The following is an 18,196-nucleotide window of genomic DNA, read 5'->3' on the forward strand; positions in this document are numbered from 1 at the left end:
GTAAAATAGTAATTTATTATTAATGAAGGAAACATGTTTAGATTATATTAAATTATAAGATTTGTGAGTATCTTGTGGAACATAGTCGTCTTTCCTCCGTGTATGCTGTTTTTAAAACTCGTATATGTGCTTCTGCAGGTCGCTTTATAGTAAACGAGCTGCTGTTTATACGCATTGTACTTGATTAGGTAAACGCCATTCCGTTTGACTGTGCCGTATCTGAGTAATGCTCAGCCACTTTTTCTAACGACGACCTTCGCTGCCGCCGCCACCAGACCTCGCGTCAGGGCTTTGGCGGGCGGCGCTGGCGAGGCGCGGAGGCGCGGCGCGGCGCGGCCCCGCCCTCCCCGGGGCGACCTTTCCCCTCGCGGCGCTCCCCGCCAATGGGCGGCCGCGGCCCCGCCTCTTCCGCCGGCGCGTCCGCGTGCGAGGGGCCGCTCGCGCCTCTTCCTCTCAGGCGGGGGCCGCTCCGCCAGCTGAGCCTAGCCCAGCCGAGGTGAGCCCAGCCCGCCCGCTTCCCCCCACCCCTCCCCGGCCTCTCGTCGCCCCGGCGGAGCGACGGGAGCGCGGCGGGGGAGCAGCCGCTGTGCCAGGGCGGGTGTTTCTCCTCGGCCTTTTCGAGGCGGAGGCCCCAGCTCGGCCGCCGCGCTCTGCCGGGAGCGTCCCTCTCCGGGAGGAGTCGAGGTTGGAGGGTGTGCGGCGGGAGCCGGGGCTGTCGCGGAGGCCTTCAGCGTGCCCTGCTCTGTGCTTTCAGATGCCTCCGAAAAAGGGAGGCGACGGGGTTAAATCGCACCCGATCATCGGAAGGTTTGGGACGTCCCTGAAGATCGGGATCGTCGGGCTGCCGAACGTGGGGTAGGTGGTCAGGGGAGCGCGGGGTTGGGGCCGGCGGCGGGGTGGAGGAGCAGGTCGGGGCCGGCCGGCAGGCTGGGGCCCCCCGCTCCCCCCGAGTTTGCCTCTGCTCCAGGTAGAGTGAGTGACCTGACACGCTTTCTGGGTGCAGAGAGGCGCCTAGAGACCCGTCTGCGAGCTGAAGGATACGATCTAAGTGTTTTTGCTCAGGGGTAGACTTAACATCTTTAGCTTGAACTACTTCTAGGTGGAGCGATGTGAACTGCTCGGGTAGCGTGAGGCTGGTATGTACAAGTCTGGACAAGATAATAGTGAAGAATTAAAAGTCTTAATCGCTGCGGTTTGTAAAATACTACGGTTTTTGATTTACTTTTGCTGTTGTATATGTGTAATGCACGTTTTTATGCAAATACACGTGCACATGCATAAAAATTCATTTTATATTTAATGTTTTTGGAGATGAAGATGTGCCCAGGAAGGAATCAATGATACCCTAAGTGTCATTAGTACTGAAGGACTTCCATTCTTGAAACTTCTTCAGAGTTTGTAATGAAAAAAGTTGTGTAAGTTATAGTTAGGGAGAGATGATGGAAGATGAATCGTTCTCTGGCATGCTTCTCGTCTGTAGTTATGGCTCCTCAAAGGAGCCGTACTTAAGGCACTTAAAAAGGATGATGAATTATCTGGAGAATATCTGTGTGAAACTATTGGTATAATATCTGTGTGAAACTATTGATACTAATTTGTGTATCCTATTTGCTAAAAGAAGTTCTCAGCATTCTGAAAATCTTTACAAAAATTAAAGGAGGTTTTTGAGCATGTTTCAGAGCCATAAGTACTGCTTTTTTGTCTCTTCATTATAATTTACTTTATTTTTCAGGGTGTAGGTAAGTTGTACGCCAGAAAGGAAGTAATTAGCAGTAACAGTGTATAGCATGTCAATGGGGAAAAATAGCATTTCCAGTTAAGTTATGATGTAACTTGCAAAGAAAATTGTAACTGTCTTTTGAGTGTGTTGGCAGTATGCAGGGCAGCTTTCAGATTTTTTTTTTTCCCAGTGGCTAAGAAATTATGTGGAACTAAAAAAACCCCAAACCTCATAATATTTATAGTATGAGATCCAGCAGTTGATTAAGAACTTTTCTTAGCAATAACTCAAGAATTGCTCTCTTCTGATTTAAGAAATGCCAACTAACAAAATCATCTGCTACTTGGTTTAAGTGAAAATGTTCTTTTTTCCTTGATACCACTTGTAAGTTTTTTTCTATTGGTATTTAACAAGGATGACAAATGTTTGATAAAGTAGAACTGTATCTTCATATGCACAAAAGATTACTTGTAATTGATTAACTGACGTGGTTTGCTTTTCATGCCCCTTTTTTTCCTCTCCTGATTGTTTACTTTCATTGCTTAGATACTGAAATTGTGTTAATACATAAATAAATCTGAAGAAGCAATACAGTTGTGGAAAAAGATGGTGAGTCTTGGCAAAAACTAGTCCACTCAGAATTAAGTTTCAAGCATCCTTATCGGTTTCTCACTTTGTTCTTGAGGAAAATGAGTAGTGGCTGGTAGAGCTGTGCTTTGCTTTTGAATTAATTTCTTTGTTAACTGATACATGCCATATAGACACTTAGGGGAATTTTCAAGGGCAGGGAAGAGGTGTGAACATCATTGGGTTTCAATGGGACCCTCCGTATGCGTATTTGAAAGTGTCTTGTACTAGAATCAGGGCAGTGGTCGTTGTTCTTGAAGTAAAGTTCAGTATTGCTTTTGAGTTGGAGTAAGGTGTATTTCTATCCAGCACTTCTAAATGCTTTTAACTTAAACTTCTTTACGAATGTGTGTATTTCGTTTATAGGAAATCAACGTTTTTCAATGTTTTAACAAAGAGTCAAGCGGCAGCAGAAAATTTTCCTTTCTGTACTATTGATCCAAATGAGAGTCGAGTACCTGTGCCAGATGATAGATTCGACTTCCTATGCCAGTATCACAAACCTCCAAGGTAACTCAAATTCTTAATATTCTTCTTCAGTGAAGCAGCTGAAATAGTATTACTGTACCCAAAGTTTTCATAGAAGTTTAATGCAGCTATAATATCTGTAATTAAGTTTTTACTGACATCTGTTTTAGAATGTGAGATTATATAAGTACCTGGATTATACCTTCCCCCCATATGACCGCTGTGGTTTGAGAATGAGAAATCTAGGAGCTGCTAGTCATTGCTCAGTACCGTTTGGTGCTTGGTCTTCCTGTCTTTGAAGGTAGTGGCTTCCAGGTGTCTTGGAGGATCTTCTGAAGAGATTTGGAGAATGAACAGTAGTGGACATACCTAACATGCCATGAGATTGCTCATTTGTAAAATTTCTGCTCTCTATTTTGTATCGTTCGGAATATTGTACATGCTGTAGGTAGCCAAACAAATATCTGTCAACATACCTGTGCCCTCAGTCTTTTGACAGTAAGCTTTATGGGCAGCCTTTTTTTCCCTGACTCTTTCTCTCCTTTTTATAGGCTCTGCTGCTTGTTACCTGGTATATTCAGGGGTGTTCCTACAATATGTCTCTTCTAATTGTTTCTGTATTCTAGGAATGTATTTTGTCACATCAATGGTTTTTGCTATTGACTGTTTCAGTAATCTGCTCTATATGTTCAGTGTGGGATCTGGGTTTTTGCTTGAACAGCAAAATTTAAGGTGCTTTCAGAAAACAGAAACTTAAATAGCCACTTGTGACTTGTTAATTTCAGTTTGCAGTTACTTGCAGAGGTATCTTGAATTAAGTGAGTGTACATGAATCATGGTGCAAATTAGCATGCAGGTCTGTGCTTCTGTTCAACACTTGGGCCTCAGTTTTAGTCAGATCACACCCACAGTTAAAACAGATTGATTAGTCACTGATTAAAAATCCATTTGTTAACTTAATTTTCAGGTCCAAACAAGTTGCCTCTGTCTGTAATTCCTGTGCACTTTTTAAATACTGAAAAATGCATTAATATGGAGCTGTTTAGGTGGATTGTTGTAACATGTTATCTTGTTTTTCCTGCTCAAGTGAGTATTAAGGATACTTGTTACTGTATGGATTGTAAAACAAAACTGCTGAATTTGAGACAAAACTTTCTGGCTGTTGATTGTGCAGGGATAATGGTGTGGCTTTTAAGTTTTGTTGACAAATTTGTTTTAAATTGTAGTGTTACTGCTGCTTTGGCCCCATCAATAATCTCTTTTTCTTCTCACTTAGCTACAACTGCCTAATAGTTGAAGTGACAGATTATTACCTCTCCCCTCATCCGGCCTTTGGCCATCTATCCTTACAAGGAGTGCTAAGATTGTAAATACCTGTGTGCGTGTTCTCCCACTTGCAACTCTCTCTCCTTCTGGAAAAAAATCACTCTTAAATATTAATGAAAATACACTGAATTGGATAATAAGCTGGATATAAATAGTAAATCAGCTTTCATTTGAATGTTCTTTTGACTTCTGTAAGAGACATTTTTCAGAGTATTTGTTACTTAAAATAAACAGATGTGGAGATTAGTGGGTAGTTATAACTCCTGAATTTGCTTATGCTGCTTATATGTTTTTAATATTTCACTATAAGAGTAATAAAGCAGTGACAATTAGTGGTAATTCAGTACCACAGTGGACTGAGGTAACTCTTCTTGGGCTGTTTGTGTTTATCTGTCTGAGACTAACTCAGAAAAAGAAGGCTTATGGTCATGAAGATACACAACTGAATTGTAATTTAAATTCCTTAATTTCTCTTGTGTAGTCTTGATTTTGTTCTTCATCTTTATGTAGTATGTTCTGTGTTAATTTTCTACTTGTTTGAATTAGTAGACGTAATCAATCTGTGCACGCAGAATGTTTTATAAACAGCGAATTCTCTTTAAATTAGACTCTTGTCTAGCCTCAAGATTTTGTCTTTTAAAATCCAAAGCATTCAGGTTTTTATTTCCCATATGTTACACTTAGTCATCACAGAACTGCAGTCGTTGTTGGGACATGGGGGGGGGGAAAGGTGACTTTGTCTTAACTAAAATAGTGTGTGACAGGCCAAAGTGATCTTGCCTTGATGCCTGCTGTGAGTGAGGGAAGGGAAGAGTGGGGCTGGGCCAGGCTGGCTGTTGCTGTCTGTCACACTGAGCTGAAGTTGCTGCTGCTACAGAGAGATGGACTCTATTGCTGAGAATGTTGCTAGTATGTGTTTGCGGCCATTCTGCCATCAGAGATAGAGTTAGGCTCCTCAGGTACCATTTGTTGCTTGAAGATCCCTTCCAATCTCCAAAACAAGAAAGCAGCAGCTTGGACGGGACTGGTGTGCAGTTACTTGCTAGCCCATGCTGAAAGCTGACTGGTATTACTTAATTGGAAGTGTAAATGTTTGTAAATGAAATCATGTAGGCAACAATTTAGAGACTATTATGTAAAAAATCTGTACTTAATAGATTAAGGTACGCTGCCAGAACTTACAACCTGTGCTTTTTTTCTTTCTGCAGCAGTAGATGATGTATATGACTGTTTACAATAAGTAAGTTCAGTGATACAGGCTGTACACAGAAGGTGGGCTCTTAAGAACTTCCAGTAAAAACTGCTATGTTGCTGCCAAATGAAATAGATGAGCAAATTTCCTTGAGCTTTCATGTCACCTGTTGCTCACTTCTGGTGTGAATGAAATTGTGGATCTTAAAAAGAGACTTAATATATTAAAAATAATTCTGAATGCTTGTTATTTTAAGTTCTTAGTATATATTCTGTTACTAACTTAATTTATATATTTAAACTACTTGTTTGTTTTAAATTTCATATAATAATCAGTGAGAACTCATATTTGTTACATTGTGCCAACATGTAGCTTTTTCAGAAAGGAAAGACTGTTGGCTGTTTGTTTTGTTGTTCTACCCCAACATGGGTACTTTCAGATTAATGATTTAATTAGTTCCAGTTTAGTAATTGGAAAGAGAATATTTTCTTTGAACTGAATCACTTCAGCAGGAACTAGAAAGGTGTTTCCCCCCCCCCCCCCAATATATGACTCTTAAGCAGGTAGTAGAGGAGGAGATCTGCTAGTTGTAAAATGAAAGAGGCGTTCTTCATCTCAGCAGCTAGTTCCTGCCTTGAAAATAGGGAATTGGAAGCTAGAAACAGCTGATCTGCATACTGCAGTTAATCTTTTAAAGGGACATTTTGTGTTTAGAAGTGATGGGTTTCTTATGCAAAAAAGGAACTGTGTGTAGCACATCTAAAGAAATTTTAGTAACTTAATAAAAGCTTTAATAAAGCTGTTTTCATGCATTTTTTTTTGTTCTAAATTTCATTAAGATGCTGCTTAATCACCCCAAGCCTAAAAATATTTTTTTAGTGTAAGTATGTCAAACTGATGTCATTTGGACAAGTGATTTGTGTCATAACTCACAAATATCTTGAGAGCCTCTGAGTATATATACCCACAAGGCTTAGCCCGTACAGTCCTGCATACTACCACAGCTGTAGTGTACTGTGCCTGACAGGAGATGCATCTTGGTGGTGACATTTGATTCAAGCCTCAAAATGAGGTTTGAATCAAATTGAACCTAATAGCACGTGATCCAGAAGCAAAAAATCTGCTAATTAAATTTCACTTATTTCCTTTATTTCCTCTCCTCTTTTCTTATTTTTTTTTTAATTTTGTGCCCCAAATAATCTCACTGCAATTATTTGCATTCTTTCTTCTTTAAACTATATGATTAACTAAAAGAAATACTTAGATAGAAGCAATGTAAGCTTAAACTATATTTTAACAGCAAATAGTTAAAACTGAAGGACTGTATTGGCTGATAGTAATCAATCCATGTGAAAACATTAATAAAAAAAGTGATTTTAAAGTCTATGTTTCTGCTTCCTCCTCTGGTTAAAGTCAAATGAGATTATAAACAGTAATGAGTAAAATGTAAGTAATTTGGTTCATCCTTTCTCAGGTTACCAGTATTCATTTAATTCCTTGTTTGTACCTGTAAGCGGGTATATTGCCTTGCACTGTGTTCTCAAAACACAGTGTTTATTACAACCACAAACATTTCTATTTAACTTGGACTGTTTTAATCTATCTTGGATATCTTTTCCAAACTTAAATTTTAAAGCAGTCCTGGTTGTCTCACAGGAGGATAATATGTAAAGTGCAACTACTCTTTATCAGCTCTAGCACTGTCCAGTGTACTTCAGGATCTCTGTCTTTTTTTGTCAGGAAATTGCTTTGGTTTGTTCTGTTGCATTGTAGATTGTTAAAATTCATGCATAAAGATCTTTGGTGCTCAAGAAATGGTTACTGAACTAAATCTGGTTAAGTTTCCTTTTGTCCTATCTAAACTAAATACAAGTTCTCTGGAACTTGCTGTAGGATAGCATACTCAAATACTTGATAAAGTTTTGACGTGAAAATTATGTAATTGGTGGAAAGTACTACTTAGAAACCAGATCAGCAGTGGGACTTCTTGAATGACATCATGTGGGACTTACTCTAGGTTTAAAAAGAGCATTTATGTAAATGAAAACCACCTGTAATTCGAGAATGTAACACAAATAACTTATCTGGATGTAACTCTGGCATATCAGCATCTGTAAGAGAATGCCATTTTTTACAGAAAACAATGGAAAATCAGCAGGTATATTCTGTTGTTAATGTGCTTCTTTCTTTGGTGTTACTGAGTTTGCCTGCTCCTTGGTTAGTTCTGAGCCTGTGTGAATCAACTTGGCTGTGATGCTTGTTCTAACATTGCAAATGAATAATTTGCCAGCAGTGAATGGAAGACCTTAAGTATTGGTGACTTCAGCCATCTTTTCTGCCTGGTAGGAGAAGGCAGAGTTTAGTAAGCTGTATTTTGTTGGTGTAATAACTTACTGCCTAGTTTGAGAATGCAGGCATTTGGCATATACATGGGACACAGAGTATGTGTCTTAATCCACATTGAATCTTCCACCTTTTTATAATTCACATAAGTGAAATTTAATGAGCAGATTTTTTGCTTCTGGATCACGTGCTATTAGGTTCAAGTCTTGTTTGTCAGTACCGTGGATAAAATGCTATTAATGAAGATGTTCTTGCACAGAAGTGACCAGGGTTCATCTGCAATACCTAGTTCTTCAGAAGCAGATTCCTCTAATTACCCTGTGAGGTGTTTTGCTTACGTTGGTCAAAACTGCTTGCAAGATTGACTGCAGAAGCTGTGATACGAAGTACAGTCTCCTGGAAGAGGGAGGGACTGTGAACTGTTCTGTTTGGAAAGAAGGGCAATGAAGCTGGTGAAGGGTCTGGAGGACATGTCGTATGAGGAGCGGCTGAGGGAACTGGGGTTGTTTAGTCTGGAGAAGAGGAGGCTGAGGGGAGACCTCATTGCCCTCTACAACTACCTGAAAGGAGGTTGCAGAGAGCTGGGGATGAGTCTCTTCAATGAAGTAACAAGCGATAGGACAAGAGGGAATGGCCTCAAGTTGCACCAGGGAAGGTTTAGACTGGATATTAGGAAGCATTTCTTTACAGAACGGGTTGTTAGGTGTTGGAATGGGCTGCCCAGGGAGGTGGTGGAGTCCCCATCCCTGGAGGTGTTTAAGAGTTGGGTTGACATAGCGCTGAGGGATATGGTGTAGTTGGGAGCTGTCAGTGTTAGGTTAATGGTTGGACTGGATGATCTACAAGGTCTTTTCCAACCTTGACGATTCTGTGAAATGAGCCCAAAATAGCGTTGAGGGCAGTCTGAGAGTTGAATGGCTTTCTAAGAAGTTGTCACCGTATACATGTTCTTCTGTGTTGCTACTTTTACTTTAGGTCATTTGTGAACTCTAAATGGATGACTCCTATTTAAGTTATATGAATTTTCAGGAAGGAAGAAGTTTCCCTTTTCTAGCAGATATCAAGTAACAGTTTTTAAAGGCAGAAGAGCCTTGCTGGAGACAGGAGATGAGTAGCATGTTTGGCTTTACTGAAGAGAAAAGGAGAGCTGGACATTTTACCTTAATACTGAAGAATCTGGCCTTTTTGGTATGCGGGACCTAGGATCAGATAGAGTTTGAGTTGAGAGAAATTTCTTGAACTATTTAGGAAATGAATGAAAAGTGAGTGTGTTATGAGAATTATCAACTGGGCTTACTGGAAAATTGTTGCATTTTGAACTTAGTTGAAGCCATCATGTGAGGTTTCAGTACACTGTAGTAAACGCTGCAGAGAAATTATTGGGGTATTGTTTTAATTGAAGAGAGATTGTGGAAACCTAGAAGAATAAAAACCCAGGGAGAGAAACAGCATTTTGGTTATCATGTTTCAATCTAAGTCAAAGCTTCAGGTGTATGCTGCCTGCAAAGTTTCTCAACTAAACTATTACTCGTGGAGACTCAAGAAATAAATGTATGCCTCTTCCCCTCAAATTCTGGAGAGAAAAAAAACCGCACAACAAATTGCAGATACCGTATGTGTGTGTGTTTTAAAAGAAAAAAAGGTAACTGGTTGCACTGTACTGTTCCGTATGACTGTACTGAACAAGCAGGTCAGGTAAAGAAACTCCTTATGCCTGTTTAAATAACTGTTTTGGACAGAAGTTGGAAACAACGTTGGTGAGAAATAGTCGTCCTCCTCTGCAAAATGTGGAACCCTATGGATTCATAAGTCTCCTGTTTCTGAATAAATACCGTAACCACTGGACTACAAAACTGTACTTTCTTTGGCCCAGTGAGTCTTGTGCTCTTTGTTGCACAGTAGCTCATACAGTGAAGGTAGTATGCTAACACCAAACCACTGTTGCTGCATGTCTAAGTGAGGTGAAGAATCCTTGCCGAAGGATTATACCTACGCTTAAAATATAGAGATACTTCTGGGTTTGGTAATCTGTTTCATATTGTAAATTCCTGTGACATGCTTTATGGTAGATTGGTGTTGCGCTGATTTGTACAAATGATCGGTTGATGCCACCTGTTCCTGATGATCATTTGAGGCTCAGTGACATTATGCTAATGCTGACTAACGAATCTTAAGAAATGGAAATTAATCTGTTCAGAGGAGAGGGAAAGAAAAAGAACAATCCAGTTAAGTCTTCTACGTTTAGAAGAGCTAGAATACACTCGAGATATGAGGTACTCTTCCCCCATTCTTTGCAGTGTTTTCTGTTTATTTTGTTTCATAATGCTTACTCTGTCCTTCAGAGCATAGGCTAGTGTGACTAGTTTGTGCCTCTTTCTGCATATTCATCTTTCTACGATGAAATAGAGATTTAGGCTTAGGAAAGGGACTGCCAAGAATGGGGATGGTTTTATTTTGGTTGGAATGTTAGCTTTGTGGTACCCAAGGTGAAGGTGAGAAAACATCCTGGAAACCCGGATACTTGCCTTCAAAGTTCTCTTGCTTATATTAGTCAATTGTGAAATAAATGTGCTGGGGTTTTCTTTCCATTGTCTAGCAAATGAGGCTGATTCTGGTGATAGTGGTCCATCTGCATATGAAGGTATCTGTCTTGCTCTAATGTGGCATCTTTGTAGTGAAAGTGTGAATTCTTCTGATGGCTGGCCAGGAAGTTAATCCTACCAGAATGATGAGGGGAGCATAGAAGGAGAACATTTCTAACACGACCTTTGTTTTTCTTAAAACACAGTTTAAAATGACAATGGAGAAGTGCTTTAAAGAGTGTCATTTTTCTGTCTTGCTGTTGATTTAGTTATGTGTCAAAAAGTAAGGAATTATAACAGTTCTGATTGAGCAGTTACTGCTGTTTCTTCTGAGGTATGTATTAGCTGTGTGGTTCTGTCAGGCAAAAGGAGTTTCTGGGTTAATGCATTAATAGCTGCTGGCTTCTGTCTTCTGAATGTGCATTACTCTTGATAGTGCGTTAAACTTAAGGATTTGCTGTTTCCAGTTGAGTTTGTGTACTGTTTAAAAAAAACCCTTTTGCTAAGAACACCATAGCGGGACAAAAATGTGACATTTTCAAAGTTTGTTTAGTTCAGAATGTACTTCTGTTCCTTCTACTGCGTTCAACAGCATTAACTTGCAGTGTACAACATCTGTCTTCCCCAAGGATGGGTCCTTCTTTTCATGGGCCTAGGGAAGTTTAAAGCTAAAAAGCAACAAACATACTGTGTACCTGAATTTAAGTAACTCATGCTATGTTGTAAATACTTTCACCCTTCTGGCTATTGTGTTCTATTCATGCTTGTTTCTAAGTGCATCACAAAGGTATTGATGATGTGAAATGTGTCATTAAGTTCCTAATTTATTGCACCTGACAGGTTTAGTGATACTTTGAACTTTATCTTTGTAAAGAAAAAGATTTTGTCCAGATCTTGTATTGTGAAATCAGTTTACTTGAAGGAAATAATTTTTTTTGGGAAGTGTTAGAGGAAGGTCAAAAACAAAACCAGGATGAGATCTTTGGCTTTTAGGTCACCACACTTCCAAAAATACTGGTGTTGCATGCTAAGGCAGACTCTAATGGATCATCTCTTCCCAAATTAGGGAGTTCAATTCAAGTGAGGCAGCGCATCTGCTAATATTAAAACTGTGTTGTGTTATTTGTAGTCAAATGGAAGTGGGATAGCACTAAAAGGAAAAAAAAAAAAGGAAACTTGGTTTGTTCTACTTAAGCCTGTTGCTCTGAGCCTGCAATGATCCATAGACTTCCATAACTACAGCTTTTTCTGTCTGGGCCATAGCTGTCATACCAGGCATCAGGATAAGAAGAGAAGGGTGGTTTTCTGATGCTGGTGGAGTTTTCTGCTGTTACAGATTTGACAGCAGTCATGCTGTCAAACATTTTAATATTTGAAAAATCAAATATATTTATCAGCATGCTGTCACACTAATAAAAGTAAAGCTCAGTTTGGGCTGTGGACAATAAAGACTTCAGAAGTGTAACTAACGCTCTTCAGAGAAAGTTTCTGTATAGGGCTGGCTAGGAGGTCACTGGCTAGGTCATCCCTAGCACTTATTCACACCTATGTGGTTGCTTCTGTCTGTGAGCAGCACTGCAATGGTAGGTCTTTGGAAAAGGCCTCTTAACGTAGACCACAGAATTCATATCTTTAGATTTGAATCTCATGTTGAAGGACACTTGCCATAAAAGAAGGCTTTTCACTGCTTTATAAAGTGGCACTGCATGCTCATGCAGACTTTGTGGTGTAAATCTCACCCTTCTCATCGTTGTTATTAAAGGTGTGGATTTGGGTGTTTTCCATTATACTTACTGTCAGTAAAATGGTGAACTCCTGTATTAATGTTAGCACAGTGCTAGTGAAATACAATGGTGATAATTTAAAATGCTTGATGGAAATTAAGTAATGTTCTGGTTATTTATTTTGAAGCCATCAAGTTGGAGATCTTGATGACTATGGTGTGTGGTTTCTGTTTTTTTGCAAGTGAGGAATTTGCAGCATTTCAGCATGGTTCTGTCTCTGCCACTGTTTATGATGGTGTTGTAATTTGCATAGACCGTATGAAGGTGCTTTTAGTCAACACCTTATCACAAAGTTTTAGGATTTTTTTTTTCCTGACTCAGCTGGATTTTGAGAAGTAATTTGGTTTAGACTATACCTGAAAAGATTAATGCCCATTAAGTTATTTGCTCATTTTAAAACAGCTTGAGAATCTGCAGAGGATAAAAGGCTTGCAGTTTGTAAATTGCCATATGCATTTCCCATAGCTCTAAAAGCTTTTTCCCCATTTTTTGTAAGCTAATCTGAACTTCATGACTATTCTGTTGTTGCTATATAAAATGTTGTGTAGACACGTGGGCTAACCTGTTGCTGTTAACTATGGTAGAAAAAATCACAGCTGTTTATGCTATAATGCCATCATCTTAACTTGTTTTCTGCTTTCTTTCAAATTGTTTGCATAACCCTAATGACTGCTAGTTTTAATCATCCCTGTATTAAGAAAATGCTCTTGTCTTCTGAGAAAGTTGCTTAACTTACTGAACTAAATGCTAATCTAGGAGGTGTGCAATAGCAGAGTGCAATGGCCATTTATGTGTCTTATCCCTTTGGTACTATGAAAACTTCTTGTTACAGATGACTGACTTCATGCCTCGGTGTTCTAGGCCTGGTTGATTATTTGTGTAGTTGTCAGTATGATTCCACGCTTAGAAACTAGTTTACTTACTTCATTTTACATGAATAGTGACAGAGAAATTAAAGAATTCTTTGTTTTACATGGCAGGGGGGAATCTTGTCTTTTATACATTGCATGTTAGATAAGGAAGAAAGCTACTGTCATGTATAACTTATTCTAGAAAAAAGAAATGTTGGTTTTCAATGTTCTGAATTTATCTTTGTGCCAAAGGTTTTGACTAATATGCTTCAGTAATTAAACTTTTATATTTCAGCAAAATTCCAGCCTTTCTGAATGTGGTGGATATTGCTGGACTTGTGAAAGGAGCCCACACTGGCCAAGGCTTAGGAAATTCCTTCTTGTCTCATATTAACGCCTGTGATGGGATCTTTCATCTGATGCGTATGTAAACTTATTTATATGTTCTCTCTGTAGCTTAAGGACAGAATTGTTGTACTCTAATTAAGAACTGTGGAACAAATATCCATTACAATTTTAACTTCTACCATTCAATTAAAAATCATCAGGTTTTGGATTTTTCCAACCAAGAAAATCCCCATCCTCTGCTATATACAGGGTATGTCTTTCTCATTGACATTGTGCTGAAGACTTAAAAAGGAACTGGGTTTTTGGAAGTCTGCGGTGATGGTTTGTTGTTTTCTTTTGCCAGGAATGCGTGGCAGTTGATTTGTTTAGTTTTATAAAGGAGGAGGAATGGAATGTGATGCTGAAAGGCTGAAATGCAAGTAGAAAATGAAGACATGGAGTTATTAGCGGACTCTGGGATTCTGTTCCTCACCAGGGCAAGACTCACTTTTTCCCTTTTCCTGATTTCTGTGTGACTTATATTGAGTCTTGGACAGTCCCCCCTGCGCTCCATCTGTGGATTTGAACATTTCTCAGTTAGACCAAGGGCTTTGATTCTCTCTTTCATCACCTATTACCGCAGTACAGAACTGGCCTATTAACAGCACTTACAAACTTGGCACTTAAAAGCTTGTTGAAGGCGTATGAGGTATGGGGAGGGAAGAAAGAAGGTGTAGAGACTGTGTGCACAGGTATAGGTCCAGTTCTCAACGCAGGCAGTCATTCACTGTGCTCCAAGAGTCACACATCAGAGCTTTCCTCTGATCTAGGAAGAGAGTAGTGATTCCCCATGCCCAGACAGCATTTGGGAGAGGGAGAGGCAAGTCACTTTCTTCTGCCTCTGTCACAAACATTCCTTTCCTTAAGGAAAGGCAGACACACATATCTGTAATGCTCCTGTGCCTTCAAAATTTGCAATTCTGTTTCTGGCAACTGGAGTGTGCTGGAGGTACTCAGCAGCCAAGTCAGTGACATGAGACCCTGGGTTGTGAGTAACACACAGTGTTCAGCAATCAAAGGGGACATGTAAGGCCGCCAAGAGAGGAAACTGATCCCTGGTCTTGCAAATGCGGCTTACACATTTGTATTCACATTGTATACACATTGGAGTGGGCTGCCCAGGGAGGTGATTGGGTCCCCATCCCTGGAGGTGTTTGGGAGTGGGGTCGACATAGCGCTTGGGGATGTGGTGTGGTTGGGAGCTGTCAGTGTTGGGTTGATGGTTGGACTGGATGATCTTCAAGGTCTTCTCCAACCTAGATGATTCTGTGATTCTGTATGTTGGTTTGCAACACACTTCGAGTGTTGAAAAAGGCTTCTGGTCTGAAAAGATTGATCTTAATAATGTCTGTGCAGATTTGAGGAAACTGGATACCTTTGTTGCTGTCTTTTGGCTGGCCATTATTATACAGTGAGTGATGAAACAATAGAACAAAATAAACAACAAAACCAACTTGTTAATTGATGATTGGAGCAAAAATTTTTTTGTGGGCACAGTGTTTCTAAAACAAAAGCCAAAGGCATGGTCTACTACTATTTTATAGTACTGATTTAGATGCTTAGAACCCTTGTTCCCATGAGCTTGTGTTTTGAAGCATATTTATACAGAGCAGTGAACTGATGTGCCTCTACAGTCTGCATGCTTGCTGAATGGGTAAGTATGAGACCTCAGTCAAATGCAATTTGTTATGCATCAAGAATACCTGGACACTGATTTGGAGCAGAGTGCTGCTTTGTGTTTTCAACCAAGTGAGACAAACTTTGTGAGGAAAGGTATGTTCTTAGGCTTATACTGTTGAGAAACAGGACATGCTTTTGGGAACACTGGCCTTTTTTAAGGTCTTCCTGGAAGCCATCTATAGCTGTTTGTGTGTGTGGAGCATTACTTCTCCTTTGAAAAGTTATATTTTATATCTGGTACTACTATTTTCTGTTAAAGCATAGTTTCAGTAGAATAGAAAACTATGGGCTCTTGATTGTAGCTCAGCAGATGACAGCATTTAAAACTAAGACATTTGGAAAAGGTGAGGCCGGATCTTTACTGGCTAGAGTGAAGTAAGTCTTTTGAACTTGTCCATCGTTTTAGCAACTAGTTCCATATGTGAAGGCTGTACTAATATATTGTTATCCTTTAAATACTTGTAACTACCCTAGAACCATTGCTAGAGTATTCCTAGGAAAAAGGGGGGATCAGTTTCCCCAAATCCGTTGCTATCCTGGGATTGTAATTACTGTTTTGCCTGGTGACAATTGAGAACAAGTGATAAACTTTATACTTGCTCTGTTTTGATACTTGTATCATAAATGCTTGTTAAGGAATTGATTGATAACAGCCAGTGGAGAAGATGCTTTTTAATCTATATGTTGAATAATCCTAAGCATTTGTTTCAGGTAGCTATTATAAGGGTTAACAGCATTTGTATTTTTCTTTGGACATTGAAAGAGGAATGAGACTATTGTTGTGGGCTTTTAAACCATTTGGATACTTACTTTGTATTAACATCTGTTTTTTCTAATCTAGTCTTGCATTTGTTATCTGTTCACGGTTTCAAGGATTCTGAAATGTAATGGTTGTAAACTGGTTGTTGCTGTTTTTCTTTGGGAGCAAAAAAGATAATGGAATCACTTTTTAAACAGCACTTCTTCCTTTTTAAAATTTTAACCCTGCTTCTTATGCTGCTCTTGCCAGATGTTTTAGCTAGAACACCAGGTAGTGATGAACTGAAGTAGAAATTTTGTGTGGTGATTGCCCAATAAATACAAAGATCTTTCAAAATATTACTTAGGGATAATAATAATAAAAATCTAATGCAAAATTTTGTGGTTAAGAGACATGAAACTACTTTTTTTTTTTTCCCCTGAAGAGTGCATATTAGTTCTACTTTCCTTTCCCCACAGTACTATAAAAATGAAGATTTGGCACTAAAAGCTAGTAATAGCCCTCTAGTAAATTAAAAAAAAAAAAAGAATCTATTGGTTACACAGCACAAACTCCAGTTAAAACCTATAACCAAAGTTTTCAACGTACCATGCCAACTTATAATACAAAAATATATAAAGCTTTTTTTATATGCTGTAATGTTTTTACACCCCCCAACTTGTCAAAATTATTTCCAATCTAAAAATCCCTTTGTATGAGTCTGTGGCATAACTGGAGTTTGCATGGCTTCTATCAGATTATAGAAACTACCTAAACTGTTTTTGTAAATCCTTAAACTTTCCAAATCCTGAGAGTATGAAGCTTCTCTGTTGCCCTTTACTGGGGTTTGGTCTAAGTCCTTAACGGACTGTGTGTCTTTAAGAGCCAGTGCCCTGAGAGGCTGTCAGTTTACAGCCTGGTGGGTCGGCACTGAATCCTGCAGTCATGTAGAAGCTGACTTAAAAGGAACCCAGACAGGTTGCTCCTATTAAAGGGGAATAGGCAGTGGACTGGAAGGTGAGGCTTTGTATGCCAGCAAGCTGGAAAGGAGGTGTTGCTGAAGATGAAGAGAAGATGAGAATGATAAAATGTTCTTAAGAGATGCACTAGGAAGTGATCTGGGCACCAAGCATGAAAAATGTAGCATTTGTTTTCACTAAGGTTTTGAGTTGATCTGGAACAAATTTTCACCTTTGAGCACTGAAACTGTTGCTCCCTGTCTATGCTGTTGTAGTATGCACTACTGCTGCCTGTGTTAAAGGCTAGCATGTGAAGCAGAGCCCTTTGGAGAATTGGTCTCTTCTCATTTCTGGATGCCAGGCAGAAGGTCAGAAGTAGGTCATTGTGGGGTTTGTGCTGTAGACTTCAAGGTCTGCAAGCCTGAGTATGTTGAAGAAAGGTTTGTTAGGCTTTGACTTAGCTTGGTTCAGTTGGTATTTTTGTAAAAAGCAGTTTGAGAATTAACTCACTCAAATTGTATTAATTAAGGTAATGATAGGCAAGGAAGTGGCTAGCTTAGGAATGGAGAGCTTTTTTGAGTATGATGAGCCAAACTTTGGGAATGTCACTTGAAGGTATCTTATAGTCCTAGGCTAAAGGTTTTGATCCTGTTTTCTTTATTCATTGAGAATGTGTTGAACTGTGTTTTCTTTAGGACAAAAGGTTTGTTTATGTGTTTTCGTGGTTTGGTTTTCTTAGCTGCTATAACAGAATTCATTGTTGTTACCTCTTCGTGTTATGAGATGGTTTTTGAAGAAGGTTGTTGCCTGTCAGTTATCCATCACAGGGCACATAGGTGAGCTGCAGCTGTAGTACTCTCAAAGTAATTATAATTACATTTCCATTGGAACTGTGGAAGTTCTGTGTGGTGTTTACCTAGACTGTTTATTTCATGGCATAAAGCTGAGAAGAAACAAGATTCATTTCTGTCTGGCTAATTCTTTTCCTTTTTCAAATGAAGTAAGGAAAGTACCCCCACCTTGAAATAGTTGTGGATTTTCAGCCTTCAAAGTTTCGTATCCTAGATGTACTGTTACTTTCCCTAGGAGACACAGTGTTCGTTAAATCAATGAAACATTGGTTTTATGTCCAAGGCATATTTTAATACATCTAAAGAAATAGCAACAGGTGTGAAACAGCATGTGGTAGGGTAATAGGACAAGTAAAAGGAGAGGTAAGTTTGTATTGAGCACCACTGTATTTTTTTGTACATGATTAGTAACAGTATGAAGTAGATTCTCTTAGCTCAGCAGACAAGGGGAATAAGTTTTCCTATACAGAATAGAGCAATACATTCTTGGGTTTTGATACTTCATATATGTTTTTTTCTATTACAGTGCACAAACTGAAAATTACTGATATTTAAAAGAAACCATTTGATTTCAATACACTTTCTAAAAAAGAAGATATTTCAGTGGTTATCCCAGTTTCTTAGGGATATATTTTATTTTTGGCTGAATCCAATCACGAAAACCTCAGATATACTTGCTTGCTTATT

At 39.2% G+C, this 18,196-nt stretch overlaps 1 protein-coding gene across 1 annotated transcript in view; it reads left to right on the top strand.

The window, feature by feature from the left end:
- The first annotated feature begins 398 nt into the window (after positions 1–398).
- OLA1 (Obg like ATPase 1) overlaps positions 399–18,196 on the top strand; it is a 106,234-nt gene continuing 88,436 nt past the window's right edge. The window contains exons 1-4 of the mRNA XM_074873192.1: positions 399–496; positions 755–855; positions 2,714–2,857; positions 13,189–13,316. Of these exons, the coding sequence (XP_074729293.1) occupies positions 755–855; positions 2,714–2,857; positions 13,189–13,316 (373 nt within the window). The 5' untranslated portion in view covers positions 399–496. The remainder of the gene's footprint in view (positions 497–754; positions 856–2,713; positions 2,858–13,188; positions 13,317–18,196) is intronic.

The sequence above is a fragment of the Strix uralensis genome, chromosome 6, assembly GCF_047716275.1.
Source record: "Strix uralensis isolate ZFMK-TIS-50842 chromosome 6, bStrUra1, whole genome shotgun sequence".
In the NCBI taxonomy this organism is placed as follows: Eukaryota; Metazoa; Chordata; class Aves; order Strigiformes; family Strigidae; genus Strix; species Strix uralensis.